Genomic DNA, 19432 nt, shown 5'->3' with positions numbered 1-19432 from the left:
ATGCAAATACAAGCCTAAGGAAGCAGTGTAAACGGTGAAGTCAACATAGTTAAAGGACTTCGTGCTTCAGCTCCCAAAATCAGTATTAGGACTTGTATAGCTAAGCATTCTATAATGATAGAGGAAGGAGCACTCATGCTGCTTGTTTATTGGTGGACATATAACAAATGATGGCCAAGGATGAATACTTGCCCATGCTATGGGCACATGGATGGCCCAAGTCATGGAGACTAGAAAACAAACGCCTTGAGCAATTAAAATCCTCATCGATCATATTCAGCCTCCAATGGACACTAACAGGATCATCATCATCATCATCGTCATTCATATTTTAACTGTGGGTTACGACCCAGGATAGGGGTTACAAATAGCCATGGTAGCTTCATCTGAAGGGAGTTACAGGCCTAACTAGGTCAAAACCCAAAAGACAATCTGGACTCACTCAACCATCCAGATTGGTAGAGGACCAGGCCACAAGATAGGTCTAGGATGCCCACTTTAAGTAGTAAACGATGGACACATCTGATCTTTCTAACCAGCTCCTCAACGATATAACAAACTGCACAAAGAATGGGACTCAAAATTCTCAAAAGCATCATGCCTCATAGACTGCTAAGGAGACAACATGCTGAAAGAAAAAATAGTAGCACATGACCCACGACAGCCTTAGCACAGACAGCCTTAGCACAAAAGAGGCCATCGCCAGACATGATGCACTTTAATGGTGCTTCTATACATTTGGGAGGAGGTATCCCAGCAGATAGTAGAAGGTATGCCACTTCACAAGAAGGTGCTCTAGCAACCCACGTAAACCCTTGATGCCAGGGCCTTCACTGTATATTCTAAGGTGGAATGAAGTGATTTGGAAGAGGAGTTTATTACTAGAGACCAAGGAAAAATTTTAATTGAAAGGACAAACATCTCATCTTTCCTTAACAAGCAAGAGAAGGGTTGTGTAACTTGGCAGAACATCCGCCTGTGAGAGACAAAGTATAGAGTTACGTGTACACAGGCCACTTTATGCTTTGCACAAAAATTTGGCCAAAACAGATAATATCACAGGCTCATGACAGATGCTCTCAACAGGAGCATCAGTAATATGCAAGAACCAGAAGCCCGACTTTTTGCGATCTTTAACTAAGCTTGAAAAAATTCGGCTACGGGCTCAACGTTTCGAGTCAATAACAGAGGCACCAGAATGGATAATTCTTCCTTTCGCTAAGGGACAGCCCATGAGAAGCTACGGGAAACCTCATGCAGCTAATGTCCATGCCAGCTAGGATGTCCAGCTACTTATATCTCTAAGTACTAGAGAAGACTATCACTTTGTTTAAGGACTAAAGTCCGGTCTTTATGCCCTCTACTGCCAGAACAGGTGCTGTTGAGTGGTGTTCCCTTTTCCCAGCCTAGTTCATCAGCTAGATCTTCCTCTCTTTGTTAATGCTATGGTTTTCACAGGTTGCTTGGACCAAACTGGAGAGAATTATGCACCAAGGCAAGGTTTCGTTTTATTTGTCAAATGTGCTTGTCTGCGATGATTTCAGGAACATGCCCAAACTCATCCTGTAAAAGGAAGCGTGTGTACATTTTGAACTTCATGATAGTCAATGATTGCAATGCCTTTCTAAGTTGTGTCTGTCATTTGAAGATTTTTAAATCTCAACAGTGAAAATCAATTGGTTATGTGTCATGAAAAGGTCCATTCTTGGTCATTCTCTTGGGATACTATCTTATGAATCTTAACCTGGCATGTGCTATAAGGATCCTCGCATCCAAAAAGGCAATTAACATTAGGAAACATGCACATGTTCTGCAAAATCGATACCAAAAACAGATGCTGCAGTATCATGAAGAAGGATATGCCTAGAGCTAAGATAGATTCCCTGGATGAAGGAAATGGATAGCCTGCTGACAAACACGGATTGACTCTCCATCTGGCATTTCTATTTCCATTAATAATGTGTGGATAATAAGAGGAGCCACATGTCCTGAGAAAGGAGGCCTGCCTCCAATGCAGCAGACAAACAATCCCTGTTTTATTGCAAGCTTCTGATGTTTACATAAAGACCAGCAACTATCAGTCAGCTATGAAACCTAGTAGCAAAGCTATCAAAAACTCCCCCATCCCCTTCCCAATATGCAGGTTAAAGTCAAATCTGAAGGTCAGAAATTTGTGCACACATGTAAGATTGATAATCGAATTTTCAATTCCTCTGCAGCAACAAATTTTAAAAACATGTCACGCAGCAACAAATTTTAAAAACATGTCACATTGATATTTTTTTACAAAACCCTTGGCTTTGTAGCCAATCTTCAAGAAGACAACCTTCAAAATGATGGCCTTCAATAGAAACTTCGTGGGCTACAAAAATTATGTTCATTACACTTTATTTCTTGAGGAAATATAGAGATTTGGATATTGAGAAACCTCCTCTTTCGTAGAAACATTTTGGAGGGTCTTGTCAGATCCAAGGCTGCTTATAGACAAGACGTCTTTATTAGTTGCCTTGTTACCAGACTCTGCACAAATAACAAAAGAAATTCATGTTTTACCTCCCAACCAGTTGATTTAGGATGTCGAAATCAGAAGAGTCTTAAATCCAACCTTTGTCTTCATCAGTAACAGAGGCCTCAGTTTGTCTCCAAGGATTTCCAGCATGCATGATGTAGGTATCAATTTCCAAAAGCTCTCTCCGACGATGACACTCAAGGATCCAATCCTGAAAATATACCATGAATAACAATTTCTCCATAGCAATGATGTAATTCTCATTCATGAAATATCCACAAAGAGTGTCCATACGTATACAGAGCTTCAATTCATCTGATGCATTAAGAGGCTTTTTAAGCAATAATTATGATTAAAGAACAGAACCAAAAGATGCAATACTTAGCTTACTAACATTACATGCATAACATTCAAACATGTTTTCTCCCACCAGGGGAGAAAAAATCTGGTCATCACTGTTTTATGGATATTATAGATTGATCTATCTGTGTTACAGTAAGCCCCTCGCTAAATCCCCCTGCCCCTGGGAAAAAAGGAACTGAAAAACAAAGAACAAATCTGGCCACATCATTCTCTATCCTTTTGTAGTTTGGGGCACATCTCAATCTGGCAATACGTCAATTCACATTGTAGATTACAAACAATAACTTATCAAAACACATGGTAGACTTGGTCACAGAAAGATCCCTTAAAGACTCTGTAGACTGCATTTCCATTCTTGTTACTACACAATAAGAAGAAGGCCCATTTGCCTATTATTCAACTTCAAGCATCTCATTATTCAGTGTGTTTGCTAGCCTTCGTTCAGGTGTGCTGGGACCTACTGTTGTGAATTTCCACACCTCCTTTGGACTTTTCCTTACAATGTGACAATTGAGATAGTTTATATATGTTAAAGTACATACATGCTGCCTGATCTAAAAGAGCTATGACCATATCATAACACCAACCTTTGACACAACTGTACCATTCTCCTTCTTAACCTGATTGAACTTTGGAGTGTTGGCATATGCGCATAAAAGCATTGTGCAATCTGAGCTCCAATCTGGGCGATACTGGCCACCCATCTCTAGTGCCTTTTCCCGGACAAAACCCCGCTCAGGATTGACCAATCCAGATATTGCAAACACAACCCCATCCTGTGGTAACAAAGCGGATATCATAAGACCTCTAATACCATGGGAATCTGGTTCCATAGATAATAACATTCAAATGAAGTCTTTGATTAAATACTGATTTAAATAGTGTTCCACAAAGGAGAAAGCTTGGATTAAGATGGTGAGGTACATACTAAGAACTTAGAAAAATGCCTTGCCATATTATCAGCACTTTTCAAGTCGCTTGTCTCTGTGTCTTTTTGTGATGATGTCATGAAGATTTGGCTATCAAGTGATTTTTCTGTCTTTGCTGTTTTCTGCCCAGATTTGTTTGTAAATTGAGAATCTAATTGATTTTTTCTTTCATCCCCTTTGCTTGATTCTGCATGCATTCCATCCTTTGAAGAATGAAGCTTGTCTGGTACTTTGAATTGTCTGTGACTATCTTCACGTTTACTAGTTTGAGAAATCACCCCACTTTGTGAAGGTTGGCCCTTTCTTTGACCTTTTTCAGGCGTCTTAGCATCTTGTTGGCTATAAGCTGTCACATCTGGCACAGGTGAAGTTGAAACACGAGAAGGATTCGTCTTCTCTCTTCTATGGGTTTTGGCATCCATGTTGGATCTATCAGTTTCGCCTGTTGTATCTTTTGGTCCACTCAACTTCCTTTTCCTCTCTCCAGAGCTGACACAATCAATTCTGGATATGCTCTGTGGCGTTTTTATCCCTTGGCATGTGCCTGTCCTTCTCTGTCCCTCACTTTTACCCAAAATTGAGTCTGTAGCCTGACTGGGCATACTATTAGCAACTTTTTTAGATCGTTCTTCCCTTAAGGTTGCTTCACTGTCAAAGCTATCTCTTTTCTCTTTAGTGGTCTTCTTGACTGGCTTATTCTCTTTGCTTACCAAATTCCAACATGGAAGTCTACGCTTTCCATGAGTGACTAAAGGACTTCGAGAATGACTGTCTACTGTGACTGGCTCTTGATTTTGCTCAGCCTTTGATGGGATAGTTTGCCCGTTTGGTTCTGTCACCTGTGACATTATCCTATGACTAATATCTAATGAAGCATCCTGAACCATTTTAGCAAGCCCAGTCTTCACATTTTCCTGCAAACAGACACCTGCAGCTTCAGCTGCAATCTCTTCACTTGTTTTACACAGTTTGAAACTTAGCCTTGAAAGACCAATGTATGCCTTGTGATCCTCTGAACCAAAAGGCTGGCGACAAGATATACGGATTCGTCTCCACCTGCGTTCCAAAAAACCCATGTCAAAAACCCTTCTAAGCTGCAAGGACTTACATTGAAATTCAGATAGAGAGGAAAACGCATCGGATGCAATTCTGGACTCAATCTCAAGGCTTTGTCAAGATAGAACCACCCACCTCATTTAAAAGAATGCAATCCTGGCATCACTCACCAACCTTATTTGATAATATTGCATTCTGGCCTTGCTCTCAAGAAAAACATGAAAACTCAAATTAAAAATCCACCTCAGTGTATAGAAAGCAATTCTGGCCTTATTGTCAGCAAACATGAGCCTTTGGGACAGTAATGAAATTCTGGCCTTATTGTGGACATTGAACTTTGGCACAGTAGATGAAATTCGGGCCAGCCTCACTTTCAAGGGATTACTTGCTTCCAAAAAGCACAAATATTACAATGCTGCTTAAGGCTTCGCACGCAAGGATATGATTTTCTACATAAGAAAAAGGGAAGCACACTTTTCTAATGTGGCTGAATCTACATGCATGCGTGCGCACGCGCGCGCGTGTGTGTGTGTGTGGGGAGAGAAAGAGAGAGAGAGAGAGAGTATATTAATGTCCACGAGAGACCAACAGGTCTATGGGACAGCAGAAAACCATCTAGTACATTTGCTTAGGGATGGCACATGGCAGCTCCCAGGGAGTGCAAAAACAACTCTGATTATTTAGAGTACCTACATAACAGTCTGAAAAACATGATCAGCCATACATCAATTTAAAACTGAGTGTCTTTTGATTTGGATATAAACTCTTTGATTAATGCTATGCCTTCATGGTATACTGCCCATTTTCCATCCTTCCTAGCAGAATTGACCTTAGCTAATTCCATTGCCTTATTCTTCAATTGCGCTCATGTGAGTTCCTCAGCTATCCACACCGTGGTCCCTTTCAACTTGTAAGATTGTTGAAGAAGCTTGATCCATAACTCTCGTGATTTAAGTGTAATGATAGCATGTCTTCTATAGTGCCAGATATTAGTTGCTCCATCATCATCATCAACCTTCCATTCAATGCTAGGCATGGCTGCTCACTGAAAGAGTCCTCCAGCCCCCCTACTCTAATCTTCAATGCATTATGCTTTGTTTGATCTCTTCTTGAATATCAGTCTTACTTGCCTTTGTATCGACCTCCACAATCATTTCTTTCTTAATTGTTTGTACTTCAGTATGAACCAAATCCTTGATTGTCGAGACTAATTGGGGAGTAGGAGGAGAAGCCTTACATGACTTCACAACCTCATCAATTACTGCTTGCTTGCCAGGCCCCTCTAGATCCAGCCTTAACTCTCTCACTACTTGCTATAAGTAAAAAATATGTTCATGTTGTCCAATGATGGGTCGTTTTCAACCTTCTTGTAGGTACATGCATGCATACGGAAGCAGTGTCATGGCTGCAACTGTAGCATATCGTGTCCTAATTGAAGTTGCTGGGGTAGAGGGAGATTTTGAGGAAAGAGTCGGCCAGTCCATGCTGGCCACGTCTGCTGTGACCTCCTGGCTGAGCTAACCCCCCGGCTGGGCTAGAGGTTCGGCCCAGCTAGGGGTTAGAGAATTGTACAGTACTGCGAGCTGGAATGACCTGTGAAACCCTGGCAGTGGCTAGGGTTGGTTGCTATTGGAAACCTGCATGGCTTGTGAGACCCTAACGGCTAGAGTTTGCTGTTCGAAGGCCTGTTCGACGACCCTAGAGGCTAGGGTTTCCCCTACTCGACTCTGGCGGCTAAGGTTGTTGCGACGACGGCCTGGCGGCGGCTAGGGCGACCTGGTGGCATGCCTGTTGCTGGCTGAGCGACGACCAGGAAGCTGGAATGATGGGGTTTAGATTTGAAATCTCGAATCAATGCTTGCCATCTCGATCAACCACCCACTTACACTCCTTATGTGCTTCTTTAACTTTATTGAGTTCGATGTGTCTTTGTTTGAGCTGTGTCCGAGTGAGCTCTTCATATACCCAAATTTAGGTAGCCTTCGGAGTTCTCTAGGCAAGGGGAGATCCTTTTGTTAGGTGACTTCAATGCACGAACGGGGAGTAGACAAGTCAATTTGCTTGACTTTGGAGACGACCCTGTTAGAGTTACCGGAGATTGACCCAATAGAGCTAGGTATAGTGAGACACTCGGAGGATGCACAGATTATGGGTTAGATCCGTCACCTACTAGAGATGGGAGCAATGCATCACTTGATCATATATAACGGCCTTCTCAGATGGCATCATGTGGAGGCCTCACTTGCTTCCCACATGGAGGGGGGACGAGCACAATGGATTATTTGATAGGCTCCCGAGCCTTTGTGACACAAGTACATGACCTCACGGCCCCTCCCCCCCCACTCGGTGCGGACCACTCCTACTCGACATTTAGCATATCAACCACCACGCCAGTAGCAGGACGGGACCAGCCAGCTCCCACCATACCCAAATACACTTTGACCATGCTCTGGCTGCAGTGTATATGGGCCACCTGTCACGCGAGCTACCGACTCACTTGGGAGATGACGCAAGCCTTTCACATGCTTCAGATATTTTGGTTTCCGAGGTCCAGGATGCTGCTACCAAGTCCTTTCCAACGACTCGCTCTGCTGCTCGCTCCCCACATCGGAAGATCCATGGTTTGACGACGAGTGCCAAGGGATGAGATTTCAACTTCGTGTAGCTGAGATAGTAACCCACTTACCCTCTTCTATATTCCTTTGGTTCACTTGTCTACTGCATCAAAGGAAAGCACCTTGGCCTTGCATCCATCTCTCCAAGATGTGCATACTCCTAAAGACCTTCCTTTGGCCCAATTGGAAGTCTTTTATCAGTGTTTTTAATTTATGAGTAGTAGTTGTTCCACTTTGGGACAGCTATGAATGTACATTCTTCTTAATGAATAGTTTCCTACCCAAAAGAAAGTGTGTGCGTGCATGTATGCGTGCATCAATTATCTGGAACATGCTGAATTTAAAGCTATGGTCTCTGATGCCATTCAGCCTCTCTCTTCTTAGATGCTTTTTTATATGGATTATGCATGGCAGGCTTTTGTTGCTCGAATGCAAGCTGTGATTCGGGATTATGGTAAATCATTTATGCGAGCCACACAAGACTGTTGTGCATGCTAAACTCACCTTACAAAATCTGACTAAACTTAGTCACCTTCGGCCTTTGTCTTCTGATGAAAGCATGCACTTATGTCAGGCCAAATTCTGTCTCCAATCAAATGATCGAAGAAAGCTTGCTAAATGGGAAACCCGATCTCGACAAAGGGCTTTTTTGGATAAAGGCTGCTCTTCGAAGCAATTTTTCAAAAGTTTCCATTTTACCAACCGGAACTTCAACCTGCCCAATTACGAGTAGGCGCTGACTCTTGCCCAGAATCAAGAGATGATGCTAAACGGAGGAAAGCCCAAGCAGATCCAAAAGGATTCCAAAGCCCCGCAACAATCAAACAACACAGCGGGTAAGGATCATCAGAAGGACAACCAATACGAAAAGAAAGACACCCAGGCTTCTGGTCAAAAGGAGTCCAAGCCAACGATGACTCCGGATGAGAAAGCTAAAGCAGGCATTATGGGAGGCTATCTTCAGCCCAACAAACAAAAGCGGTACCACCAAGAACATTGTTGCTTTCATTGCCACCACATCGTTGGGCACGGCAAGAAGGATTGTCCGAAGTGGCTTGCCAAAAAGGCTGCGAAAGCGCCTACTTCGTACATCGCCAATGTATTGGCTCTTCTACCCCTGCCACCATCCTCAGCTACTACGAATGCCATCTTTCCTGCTTTGAAAGCTGTTCCCACGATGGTCTTTCAAGGAAAGAAGAGGGCAACCTCTCAGACCAGAAGAAGACGCTCATTTGAGTGTATGGCACAGCTAATGGGCATCAGTTCATTGTAATGGTGGCCATCTCCCCTGAGCTTGCCAAGACAGTGGATTGCACTTTGATGCCTCATGAGCTTGCAATGGATGGGTTCACACCCGACCTACGCACACACATCACGCATGAGGCCATCCATTTTACTTTTTCGGTTTAGAAGGCCATTTTTATGCGAGATTTCATTCTAACACCTTTGATGGGGTGCGACATGATCCTTGGGATTCAATGGCTCCGTGAGCATGTACCAACGCCTGATTGGCGGCAGGATACCTTCACTATTATTAAAGGTTTACCTGAGCCCGCCGTCATACGCGGTGATCGGAGCATACCAGGGATTCCGTTAATATCTCATATCCAAGCAAGTCGCGCCACTCGCAAGGGTGCCATGTGTGCACTTGTTTACGTCTAGTGCTAGATCACTGCAGTTCAAGCCGCTCCTCCGATGGGGCAAGTATAAAGAAAATACTTGGAGACAAATAAAACAATACTGAAGACAATCAATGGCTGAAGAAGATATATATATCACAAACGGAACTTAGTACAAGTGAAGAGAAGCTCTGGAGGAAACAAACTTCAGTCCTGACAACTGTAGTGGACTTCTGCACTAGCTCCACAAGTTGGAACTGAACCAAATCTGAGACAGCAAACTGATGAAGGGGTTGCTGAAGATTTGGAATAGAAAGAACAGAATCTGGAGCGGAAGTTGGAGGTAGATCTGGAGCAGAAGTTGAGGGCAGATCTTGGAGCAGAAGTTGGGACAGATCTGAAGCTAAACGAAGGCAGATCTGGAGCAGAAATTGGAGCTGATCTGATGCAGAAAGGAGAGCAGAACTGAAGCAGAAAGGAAGGCTGTTCTGGAGCAGAAAAGAGGGCAGATCTGGAGCTGAAAAAGGGGACAGATCTGGAGCAGAAAGGAGGACAGATCTGAGCAGAAAGGAGGGGCAGATCTGGGGCAGAAAAGAGGGCAAATCTGCAGCAGAAAAGAGGGCAGCAGAGGAGGCAGCCAGGAGGCAGAAGTTGAGGCAGCAGAGGAGGCAGCCAGGAGGCATAAGTGGCTCAGGGTGTGCAGGAACCTCTGGAGCTGGAGGAGAGATGATGTCTGAATACCTGGCCCCCCCCCCTTTAAATAGGAAGGGGCAGAAAAGTCGGTCAACCAGCAGGTTGACCGACCTGGTCAGATTTGACCGACCAGGTCAATCTGGTCGGCCAGATCTGGTCAGACCAGAAAAAAAACATTTTTTAAATAATTTTTTATTTTGTTTCTCCTCTGCACCGGGGCTTTTGACATTTCTTTGGTTGTGGTTTTTGCCTCCGATTCGGGGTTTCTTTGACAGGATTTGGAGAGGCACCAGTGGTGTTTGTACCTGTTTATCTGGTCCTGGAGAATTGGAGATTGCCTGGCTGAACACCCCCTCTCAATGTCCAATGCAGACAGGAGAAGCAAAGAGGTGTTCCATGAGTGATCTATCATCTTCATCAGCCTTTTTTTTTTTTTTTTTTTTTTTGGGGTTTTCATTTAAATGGAGATGCCTACAGAGTAGGTTTTCATCTTCACTAAATGCCCAGATGATGGTACAAAAAAAGAAAGACTTGAAGGAGTGCCCTCGCAGGGGATTTGTTCACTTCCTTAAGTACACAAAGAGAAAAAAAACTGTTAAAGAGGAGGAGGTAAACCAATCCCCAACCGTGGGCAGAGATGCTCAAGAGTAGGGCGATTAACCGGCTTGGTAAGAATATCAGCATGATTATCGGCAGCTGGAACATAGATCAACCGAATAGTACCTAATTCCACTTGCTCGCGAGTAAAATGAAAGTGAACACCGACATGTTTGGTGCGGTTGGAAAAAATGGGATTGCCTGCGAGAGCAATGGCACTTTTGTTGTCGACGTAGAGGATCGTGGGTTCAATACAAGGAAAGTGCAATTCTGCCAAAAACTGTCGAAGATATATGGCCTCTGTGGTACAATCATACAAGGCCCGGTATTCAGCCTCAGTAGAAGAACCAGCAACAGTCTCTTGTTTACGGCTAGACCAAGAAACAGGTGCCGAGCCAAACGAGAAAATATAGCCGCCATGAGAACGACGATTGTCCGGGTCACCAGCCCAGTCGGAATCAGTGTATCCCTGTAGGGTTAGTCCTGGTCTGAAATGTAAACCATAAGAGTAAGTACCACGAATGAACCGCAAGATACGAATACATGCATGCCAATGAGTGAGCTTGGGTTCATTAAAATACTGACTGAGAATAGAGACGGAGTAAGCAAGATCAGGACGAGTGTGAAGGAGCCAGAGGAGTTTGCCAACAACCTGGCGATAGAGATGTTCATCAAAGGGAGGAGACTCCAAGTCTTTTGAGAGCTTTACGGTGGGATCTAAGGGAGTGGCAGCCAGCTTAGGCTCATGAGGAATGATTTGATCAAGGAGTTGAAGAGCATATTTCTGTTGAGAAACAAAAGTACCACCAGAATGTTGTACAACTTCCATGCCTAAGAAATAGGAGAGCCGACCAAGATCAGTCATTTCAAAAGTGATGCTGAGTTGAGTTTTAATGTACTGAAGTGTAGTGGGAGTGGAGCCTAAAAGCAAAAGATCATCGACATAGAGTAAAATAAAGCAGACCCCCTCTGACGAATGATGGATATATAAATTTGGATCAAAGGGAGTAGAATGAAAACCATTAGTTTTGAGGAAGGTGTCTATCCGGTGGAACCATGATCGAGGTGCTTGTTTGAGACCATAAAGAGCTTTGCGGAGACGGAAAACCTTATTTTCATGGCCAGGAGGAGAAAAACCTAGTGGGGGAGTCACATAGACTTCTTCATCAAGGTAGCCATTGAGAAAGGCACTCTTGACATCCATTTGATAGATAGTCCAGTGGTGATGAGCAGCTAAGGCAAGAAGAAGACGAAAGGAAGTTAACCGAGCAGTAGGGGCAAAGGTTTCCTCATAATCGATACCATGTTTTTGGCGGAATCCTTGCACTACTAAGCGGGCTTTGTATTTGTCCAGGGTGCCATCGGCTTTGAGTTTTGTTCGGAAGATCCACTTGGTTCCGATGACCTTTTTGTGAGTGGGTCGATTGACCAAGATCCAGGTCTGATTGCGATCAATACTTTCAAGCTCCTGTTCCATAGCACGATGCCACGCAGGATTTTTAACTGCTTCCTACCAAGTGGCAGGTTCAGAATGTATGATATAGGCCGTGGTAAAAAAAGAGGCAGTGGCAGTAGAAGAAGTTATTCGAGTAGAGCGGCGAGGACCAGAAGGAGGAAGTTCGACAGGAATAATCCCGGAATCCTTCATAGTTTGACGATACCAGCGTGGCAGTGGGTCGTGAGGAGAAGCAATGGGTGGGGGGAGAGATGTTTCGGGAGGAGAGGAAGGAATTTCGGGTGGAGAATTGTCGGAGGGAACTGGAGTGGAGATGTCATCAGTAGAGAGAAGAGAGGAATTTTTAAGCACTGCTCTTTCATCGAAGACCACATCTCGGCGAACCAAAACTTTGTTTGTACGAGGATCAAATAATCGATAAGCTTTGGCTTCTGCCGAGTAGCCAACTAGAAGAAAAAGTTCAGCACGAGGTTCGAGTTTACCGCGAGTATCATTGGGAGTATGAGTGTACGCGCGGCAACCAAAGATTCGAAGATGAGAAATAGAAGGACGATAGCCATAAAAGGCCTCAAAAGGCGTCATGTTCAGGATGGGTTGAGTAGGACAACGATTAAGGATATAGACAGAAGTATTGACGGCTTCGGGCCAGAGACGTTCAGGCAACTCGGCTGCAAAAAGCATGGAACGGGCCATGTTCATGACAGTACGTTGTCGCCGTTCGACACGAGCATTTTGGGAAGGCGAATTTGGAGATGTAAGATGGCGTTGGATACCATGCTCTTGAAGGAATTGAGTGAATTCATGGGAAATGAATTCACCACCAGTATCACTACGAGCAATCCCAATAGACTTGCCTGTTTGGTTCATAACCAAGCGAGCCCAAGTAGCAAAGAAAGAAAAAGTGTCGGATTTCTCTTTCATGAAAAACACCCATTGATAGCGAGAGTAATCATCCACAATTAAGAAGAAATAATGTGAACCATTGAGGGAAGGAATAGGAGATTTGCCACTAATATCGAGATGAATTAGACGCAAAATCTCACTGGCTCGAGAAGTGGAATGAGAAGGAAAAGGAGTGCGGCTTTGTTTACCTAATTGACAGGGATGACAAATATCTTAAGCGCGCGATAATTTAGGGAGGCCATCAACTAGATGATCCCGAGACATTTCATATAAAGAGTCATAGGACAAATGTCCCAGACGATAATGCCATAATCGTTCTGTGTCAGTTGGATCTTTTAGGGTAGCATTATCGTAAAGCTGATGAAACTCAGAACCGCAAGGGGAGGGAGTCGCAAGAAATTGATTTATAAAGTACAGACCATTAGGTTGAGCATCACCTCGAGCCAGAAGGAGTCCCGAGGACTCATCTATGATGTCAACATGCATCTTTGTAAATAGCACTGTGCGACCAAGGAGGCAAAGTTGATGAACAGAAAGAAGATTGACCCCTAATTGGGGCACATAAAACACTTGATCCAATTGAGCAAGTTTGGGACCTTTGTCAGTATCAAAAGTTATTGAACCAACACCATGAATAGTAGCAACAGAGTTATTGCCACAACGAACTCCCCCTGTTGCCGGTTGGCGAGAAATGAAGAGATCAGGATGAGGGGTCATATGATGAGTGGCTCCACTATCCACAATCCAAGAAGATTTAGAGTCACATGAAAGAGTATGAAAAGCTGACCCAGATAAGGAAGAGGAGGAGTCAAGCTCGGTGATATGGATCAAGGCTTGAGAAGTGAAGTCTAGAGAATCTCCGGTGGACCAGTCAGACAGACCTTCAGGAGTTATAAAGGGAGGAGAAGGAGTGAAGTGATTAGTGACATGGCCCTGGGGTCTCCAGAGACCAGTGTTCGAAGGAGGAGGAGGAGGACCACCCCTAGGACACCAACGCGGTGGCTGAGGAGTCGTGGTAGGGGGCTGTGGAGTCCAACGGGGTGGTTGAGGAGTCGTGGTAGGGAGCTGAGGAGTCCAACGAGGTGGTTGAGGAGTCATGGTGGGAGGCTGAGGAAGAAGGCCTTTGGCTTTGGAGCGACATTCATCGTCAATATGCCCAACTCTCTGGCAATGCTGACAAAACCTATTCTTTTTGGGAAGGGAGTGCCAGGCGGGTTTACTACTAGAGGGATTAGGAGTAGGAGAGGGCTTTCCGGAGCTAGGTTGATCTTTTGGAATCCCGGAGAGAAGAGCCCCCTCTGAAGCAGGAATGCTATGTTTTTGGTGGACCTAAGAGTAAAGATGAGCATAACGCAAAAGTTGACATTCAAACTCATAAAAAGTAGGAAGAGAAGGTTGAGAAATGATTTGTTGCATAAAACTGAAATACTTGGGCGGAAGTTTATTTAAAAAGAAAGTAACTTGGTCATCCTCGGATTTGGGAGGACCAGTTGTGGCAAATTCAGCAACTTACCGCCGGTAATCGGCTAGTTTAACCTTGAGATCATCGTCAGCAAGAATCTGGAATTGTTGGAGATCATGGTCAAGATTGATACGACGAGTACGATCTCGAGCTGCATAGCGGTCAGTGAGATGTGCCCATCGCTTAGAGGCAAGATCAAAATGCTGTAATTGAGAGTGAAATTCAGGTAAAAGACCTTGCATAATTTCAACAATGGCAGTGGCATTACGATGTCGCCACGAACGAACTACCTGAGGAGGATAAACATGAGGATCAGGTGGCGATTCGGTACCTTGAACGAGTTCCCATAGGTCTTGAGAATCAAGCACATGGCGCATAAGATTTGACCATGTGGTATAATTAGACCCGTTAAAACGAGTCATATCAGTGAAAGCATGTTTGGCTGTTGCAGAGACAAGGTGAGGGGAAGAAATAGAATGATAGGGAGAAGCAACCGGTGGAGGCAGAAGAGAATTGGGAATAGTAGCAGAGTGAGAAGAAGGGAGAGGTGGCATCACCGGAGAAATAAAGGAATTTGAAAAAGGTCCTGAGGGGGAGGGATGAATATGAGAGGCGCGATAAGACATGAGAGGTGAAAAAGAGGCAGCGGGAGAGATAGAGGGAAATAAACTATAGGAATCCAGTGGCATGGGAGAAGGAGGAGGATGAGAAACCACTGGAGGAAAGATGGCAGCGGAAGAGATGAGAGGGAAGGGAGGGAGGGAAGGATGTGAACCGAAAGCAAACTCATTGTCAGACGCATTTCTCCCTTCTCGTCTGCGAGTGTTCACATGCATGTATGGATCTGTGTCCTCGTGATTACTTGTTCCTATGCCTTGCATAACAGAAGGAGTTGCACTAAGGGAATAGGGCATCATACCTTGCACTGATTCTTGTGGAATAGGCACTGTCGAATAATCCAATGTTCTCATGCCGGCCTGTCCTCTTTCGTCAGGGGATACTTGTTCTTCGTTGGCACCGAACTTGAGATGTTGCTCAGCTTCTTCTGAGTTGAATAGAGGTCCTTGTTGACGTATTGGAGAGAACCGTGGAGAGGTAGAGGCACGAGGTGTGCGGGTACCTGCTTCAAGTTCCTTCCATTTCTGGAATTCAGCAAATTCTTTAAAGAGTTTGGAGAGGTATTCATCACCTTCAATCCTAGCAGACTCTCTCTCGACATATGTCAAAGGTGATGGTTGAATAGAGGTTGATTCAGGCTGAGATCGCTTCGGAGAAGAGGGAGAAGACATCTTCAGGTGATGATTTATCTTCCAAGCTTTCCAGATCAAGGCTCAGGTGTCGATTGGCACACCTGGCTCTGATACCATATAAAGAAAATACTTGGAGACAAATAAAACAATACTGAAGACAATCAATGGCTGAAGAAGATATATATATCACAAACGGAACTTAGTACAAGTGAAGAGAAGCTCTGGAGGAAACAAACTTCAGTCCTGACAACTGTAGTGGACTTCTGCACTAGCTCCACAAGTTGGAACTGAACCAAATCTGAGACAGCAAACTGATGAAGGGGTTGCTGAAGATTTGGAATAGAAAGAACAGAATCTGGAGCGGAAGTTGGAGGTAGATCTGGAGCAGAAGTTGAGGGCAGATCTTGGAGCAGAAGTTGGGACAGATCTGAAGCTAAACGAAGGCAGATCTGGAGCAGAAATTGGAGCTGATCTGATGCAGAAAGGAGAGCAGAACTGAAGCAGAAAGGAAGGCTGTTCTGGAGCAGAAAAGAGGGCAGATCTGGAGCTGAAAAAGGGGACAGATCTGGAGCAGAAAGGAGGACAGATCTGAGCAGAAAGGAGGGGCAGATCTGGGGCAGAAAAGAGGGCAAATCTGCAGCAGAAAAGAGGGCAGCAGAGGAGGCAGCCAGGAGGCAGAAGTTGAGGCAGCAGAGGAGGCAGCCAGGAGGCATAAGTGGCTCAGGGTGTGCAGGAACCTCTGGAGCTGGAGGAGAGATGATGTCTGAATACCTAGCCCCCCCCCTTTAAATAGGAAGGGGCAGAAAAGTCGGTCAACCAGCAGGTTGACCGACCTGGTCAGATTTGACCGACCAGGTCAATCTGGTCGGCCAGATCTGGTCAGACCAGAAAAAAAACATTTTTTAAATAATTTTTTATTTTGTTTCTCCTCTGCACCGGGGCAGATGTCTCAAATTACTGCACGCAGGGGTTTATTAGACTGTCATCTTCGCCATTCACTGCACCCATTCTTTTTGTGGCAAAGAAGGATAAGTCCACACGATTATGTGCAGACTACAGAGCACTCAGCAAGCTTACAATAAGTAACAAGTCCCCTATGCCCAGCATCGAGTATATCTTGGAAAGACTCAATGGTGAAAATTTTTTCTCAAAAATCAACCTCAAGAGTGGCTACTACCAAGTCTGTATTTTTAAAGCTGACATCCCAAAGACAGCTTTCCAGACAGAGCGAGCTCATTACGAGTTCGTTGTTGTGCCATTTGGTCTAAAGAGTGCACCACCGACACTCAACAAAATAATGTCTCGGGTAAGTGCAGATTACATTGGGAAGTGCATGTTCATGTTTCTTGATGGTATCCTTATCTTTTCCGCTTAGCAGAGCAACATATTAGGGATGTGCGATGTGCCCTACAGTTATTGCACGATAACCAGCTATAGCTCAACGCAAAGAAAAGTGAGTTTGGGTTGCTGGAAATCCAGTATCTGAGATACATCATTAGTGCTCAAGGGATTCAATTAGATTCAGAGAAGATTCAAGGTATCACCAATTGGGCTGTCCCAATGACAGCTCAAGAGATCTGGTCCTTCGTGGAATTGTGTCAAGCCTACAACTCGCACATGGATGGATTCTCAACACACGCAGCCCCTCTTATAAATTAATTTAAGGGGGTAAAGACACGCAAACAAAAAATTCAAGTTACAGGAAAAGCTTTGCAAGCCTTCCATACTTACAACGGTTGGCTACAACAGCACCAATTATGAAGATCGCCTCTTGAGATGTAATCACACACGCTAGCAATGTCGCCATCGGGGTAGTTTTAAGCAAGAGGATAGGCTCGTGGCATATTATGTAGGCCATCTTTTGGTGGTTCTAGTGATGCCCTATAGGCCATGGTATGTGCCTTGTAGGCATAAGTGTCGGCACTTATAGTGTTAGTGCCTTCTATGCCACATAGGACACTTAGTCCTAGGCCTAGATACAAGTACTTTGTACTCGTGTTTAGGAACCTTATCTAAATATTTTGACGAGACTTCTACATCGACTTCGTCCTGTACCTGCACTCTCTCTCTCTCTCTCTCTTCATTTCGTACCTACAGTGGTATCAGAGCACGTTTTGCTTCCAGCTCTCAAGCTCTCCTCATCGCCCGATCACTAGTACCTTCAGTGTTGTACCGTACTGCCACAGTCCATACGTGAGCAGACCTCTTTTGGTGGTTCTAGTGATGCCCTATAGGCCATGGTATGTGCCTTGTAGGCATAAGTGTAGGCACTTATAGTGTTAGAGCCTTCTATGCCACATAGGACACTTAGTCCTATGTGACACCTAGGACACTTAGTCCTAGGCCTAGATACAAGTACTTTGTACTTGTGTTTAGGAACCTTATCTAAATATTTTGACGAGACTTCTACATCGACTTCGTCCTGTACCTGCACTCTCTCTCTCTCTTCGTTTCGTACCTACAGTGGTATCAGAGCAGGTTTTGCTTCCAGCTCTCAAGCTCTCCACAGTCCCCGATCACTAGTACCTTCAGTGCTGTACCGTACTGCCACAGTCCATACGTGAGCAGACCTGTCCTGGTACTTTGATAGTGGTGCTTCCAAGCATGTCACATCTTGCAGACAGTTGTTTCATTCTCTAACTGATGCACCTCGAGGGGGGACTGTTACATGTGCCAATAATGCTTCATATGCTGTAAAAGGAGTTGGAGATGTGCAGCTCACATCCATTTCCAGCCATCCTGTCACTCTGACAAATGTTCTTTTTGTGCCTGGCATTGAAGTCAACTTGATTTCAATATCAGCAATTGCTACTTCAGGTTTCAGAGTAATTTTTGATGGCTACAGATGCCTAGTATATGATCTTCGTGATGACAATGCCATAGTTCTCACTCGCACTTTGCAAAAAGGGCTTTATCACCTTGATCATCATTCAGCTGCACTTTCTATTGAAGCATTGGCCATTTCAGATTCACAGCTTGCTGAAACTCATCTTTGGCATGAGAGAATGGGCCATCTCAATTATAGAGCTCTTGCAAAGCTACATTCACAGCAGATGGCAAATAATGTACCTCAGACTCACACAGTTACTAAACATGTGTGTGAAGGTTGTCTTTTGGGTAAGATGCATCGATTTCCTTTTCAAAAGAATTGTCTAAAACTCTCACAAAGGAAATTGCAGCTAGTACACAGTGATGTCTGTGGCCCAATGAGGACAAATGCCATTGGAGGATACAAGTATTTCATGACTCTCATTGATGATTTCACAAGGTATTGCTGGGTATATCCTTTAAAGGCCGAATCTGAAGTTTTCTTATGCTTTCAGAGATGGCTGAATATGGTTGAGAATGAATCAGAATGCAAGCTTGTCACCCTCAACACAGATAGGGGGGGTGAGTATATGTCAAAGGAGTTTGATGCATTTCTATCCTCACGGGGCATTATTCACTCATGCACTACTCCTTAAACTCCTCAGCAAAATCCTGTTTCTGTAAGGAAAAACAGGTCCACAATGGAGATGGCCAGATGCATGCTTAAGGCCAAGTCTTTGCCCAATAAATTTTGGCTTGATGTAGTAATGTGTGCCAACTATGTGCTGAATAGATCACCTACACGGGCATTAAAGACTATTACACCTTATGAAGCATGGAAAGGCAGGAAGCCTTCACTTTCACACATGAAAGTTTTTGGGTCTCTTGGATATGTTCATGTACCATCTCAGCTGAGACATAATCTTGATGACAAGGCAATCAAATGCATATTCATTGGTTACAGCCAGGAGAGCAGAGGGTATCGATTATATCAACCAAATACTGGGAAGATTATTGTCAGTAGAGATGTGATCTTTGCTGAACATTCAGCTTCTCCTCTTGTGGACTGCAAAGCAAAGCCAGATATTGACATGTTTGATGCCTTTTAATCTTGGTTACCTCTTCCATCATCAGAAGAGGACTTTGAGCAGCAACATGCGCCTCCTGCAGGC

At 44.3% G+C, this 19432-nt stretch overlaps 1 protein-coding gene across 4 annotated transcripts in view; it reads right to left on the bottom strand.

The window, feature by feature from the left end:
• Nucleotides 1–19432, bottom strand: part of ATXRCC1 (BRCT domain-containing DNA repair protein) — a 44460-nt gene that overhangs the window by 14251 nt on the left and 10777 nt on the right. For 2 of the 4 annotated variants that reach the window (XR_015541543.1, XR_015541544.1), the window contains exons 2-5: nucleotides 3801–4857; nucleotides 3460–3648; nucleotides 2606–2720; nucleotides 2385–2520 (exon numbers count right to left, since the gene is read on the bottom strand). Coding sequence is in view for 2 of the 4 variants with exons in the window: in XM_087379344.1 (XP_087235470.1) it covers nucleotides 2429–2520; nucleotides 2606–2720; nucleotides 3460–3648; nucleotides 3801–4857 (1453 nt within the window). In the remaining 2 variants the exon portion in view is untranslated. The remainder of the gene's footprint in view (nucleotides 1–2384; nucleotides 2521–2605; nucleotides 2721–3459; nucleotides 3649–3800; nucleotides 4858–19432) is intronic. The other 2 variants (XM_087379344.1, XM_087379345.1) reach the window with 2 other exon arrangements.

The sequence above is a fragment of the Dipteris shenzhenensis genome, chromosome 9, assembly GCF_047967505.1.
Source record: "Dipteris shenzhenensis isolate YYH24624 ecotype China chromosome 9, Dip_SZ_1.0, whole genome shotgun sequence".
NCBI lineage: Eukaryota > Viridiplantae > Streptophyta > Polypodiopsida > Gleicheniales > Dipteridaceae > Dipteris > Dipteris shenzhenensis.
The sequence above is the reverse complement of the archived record's forward strand: the minus strand, read 5'-3'. Positions and strand labels throughout refer to the sequence as shown.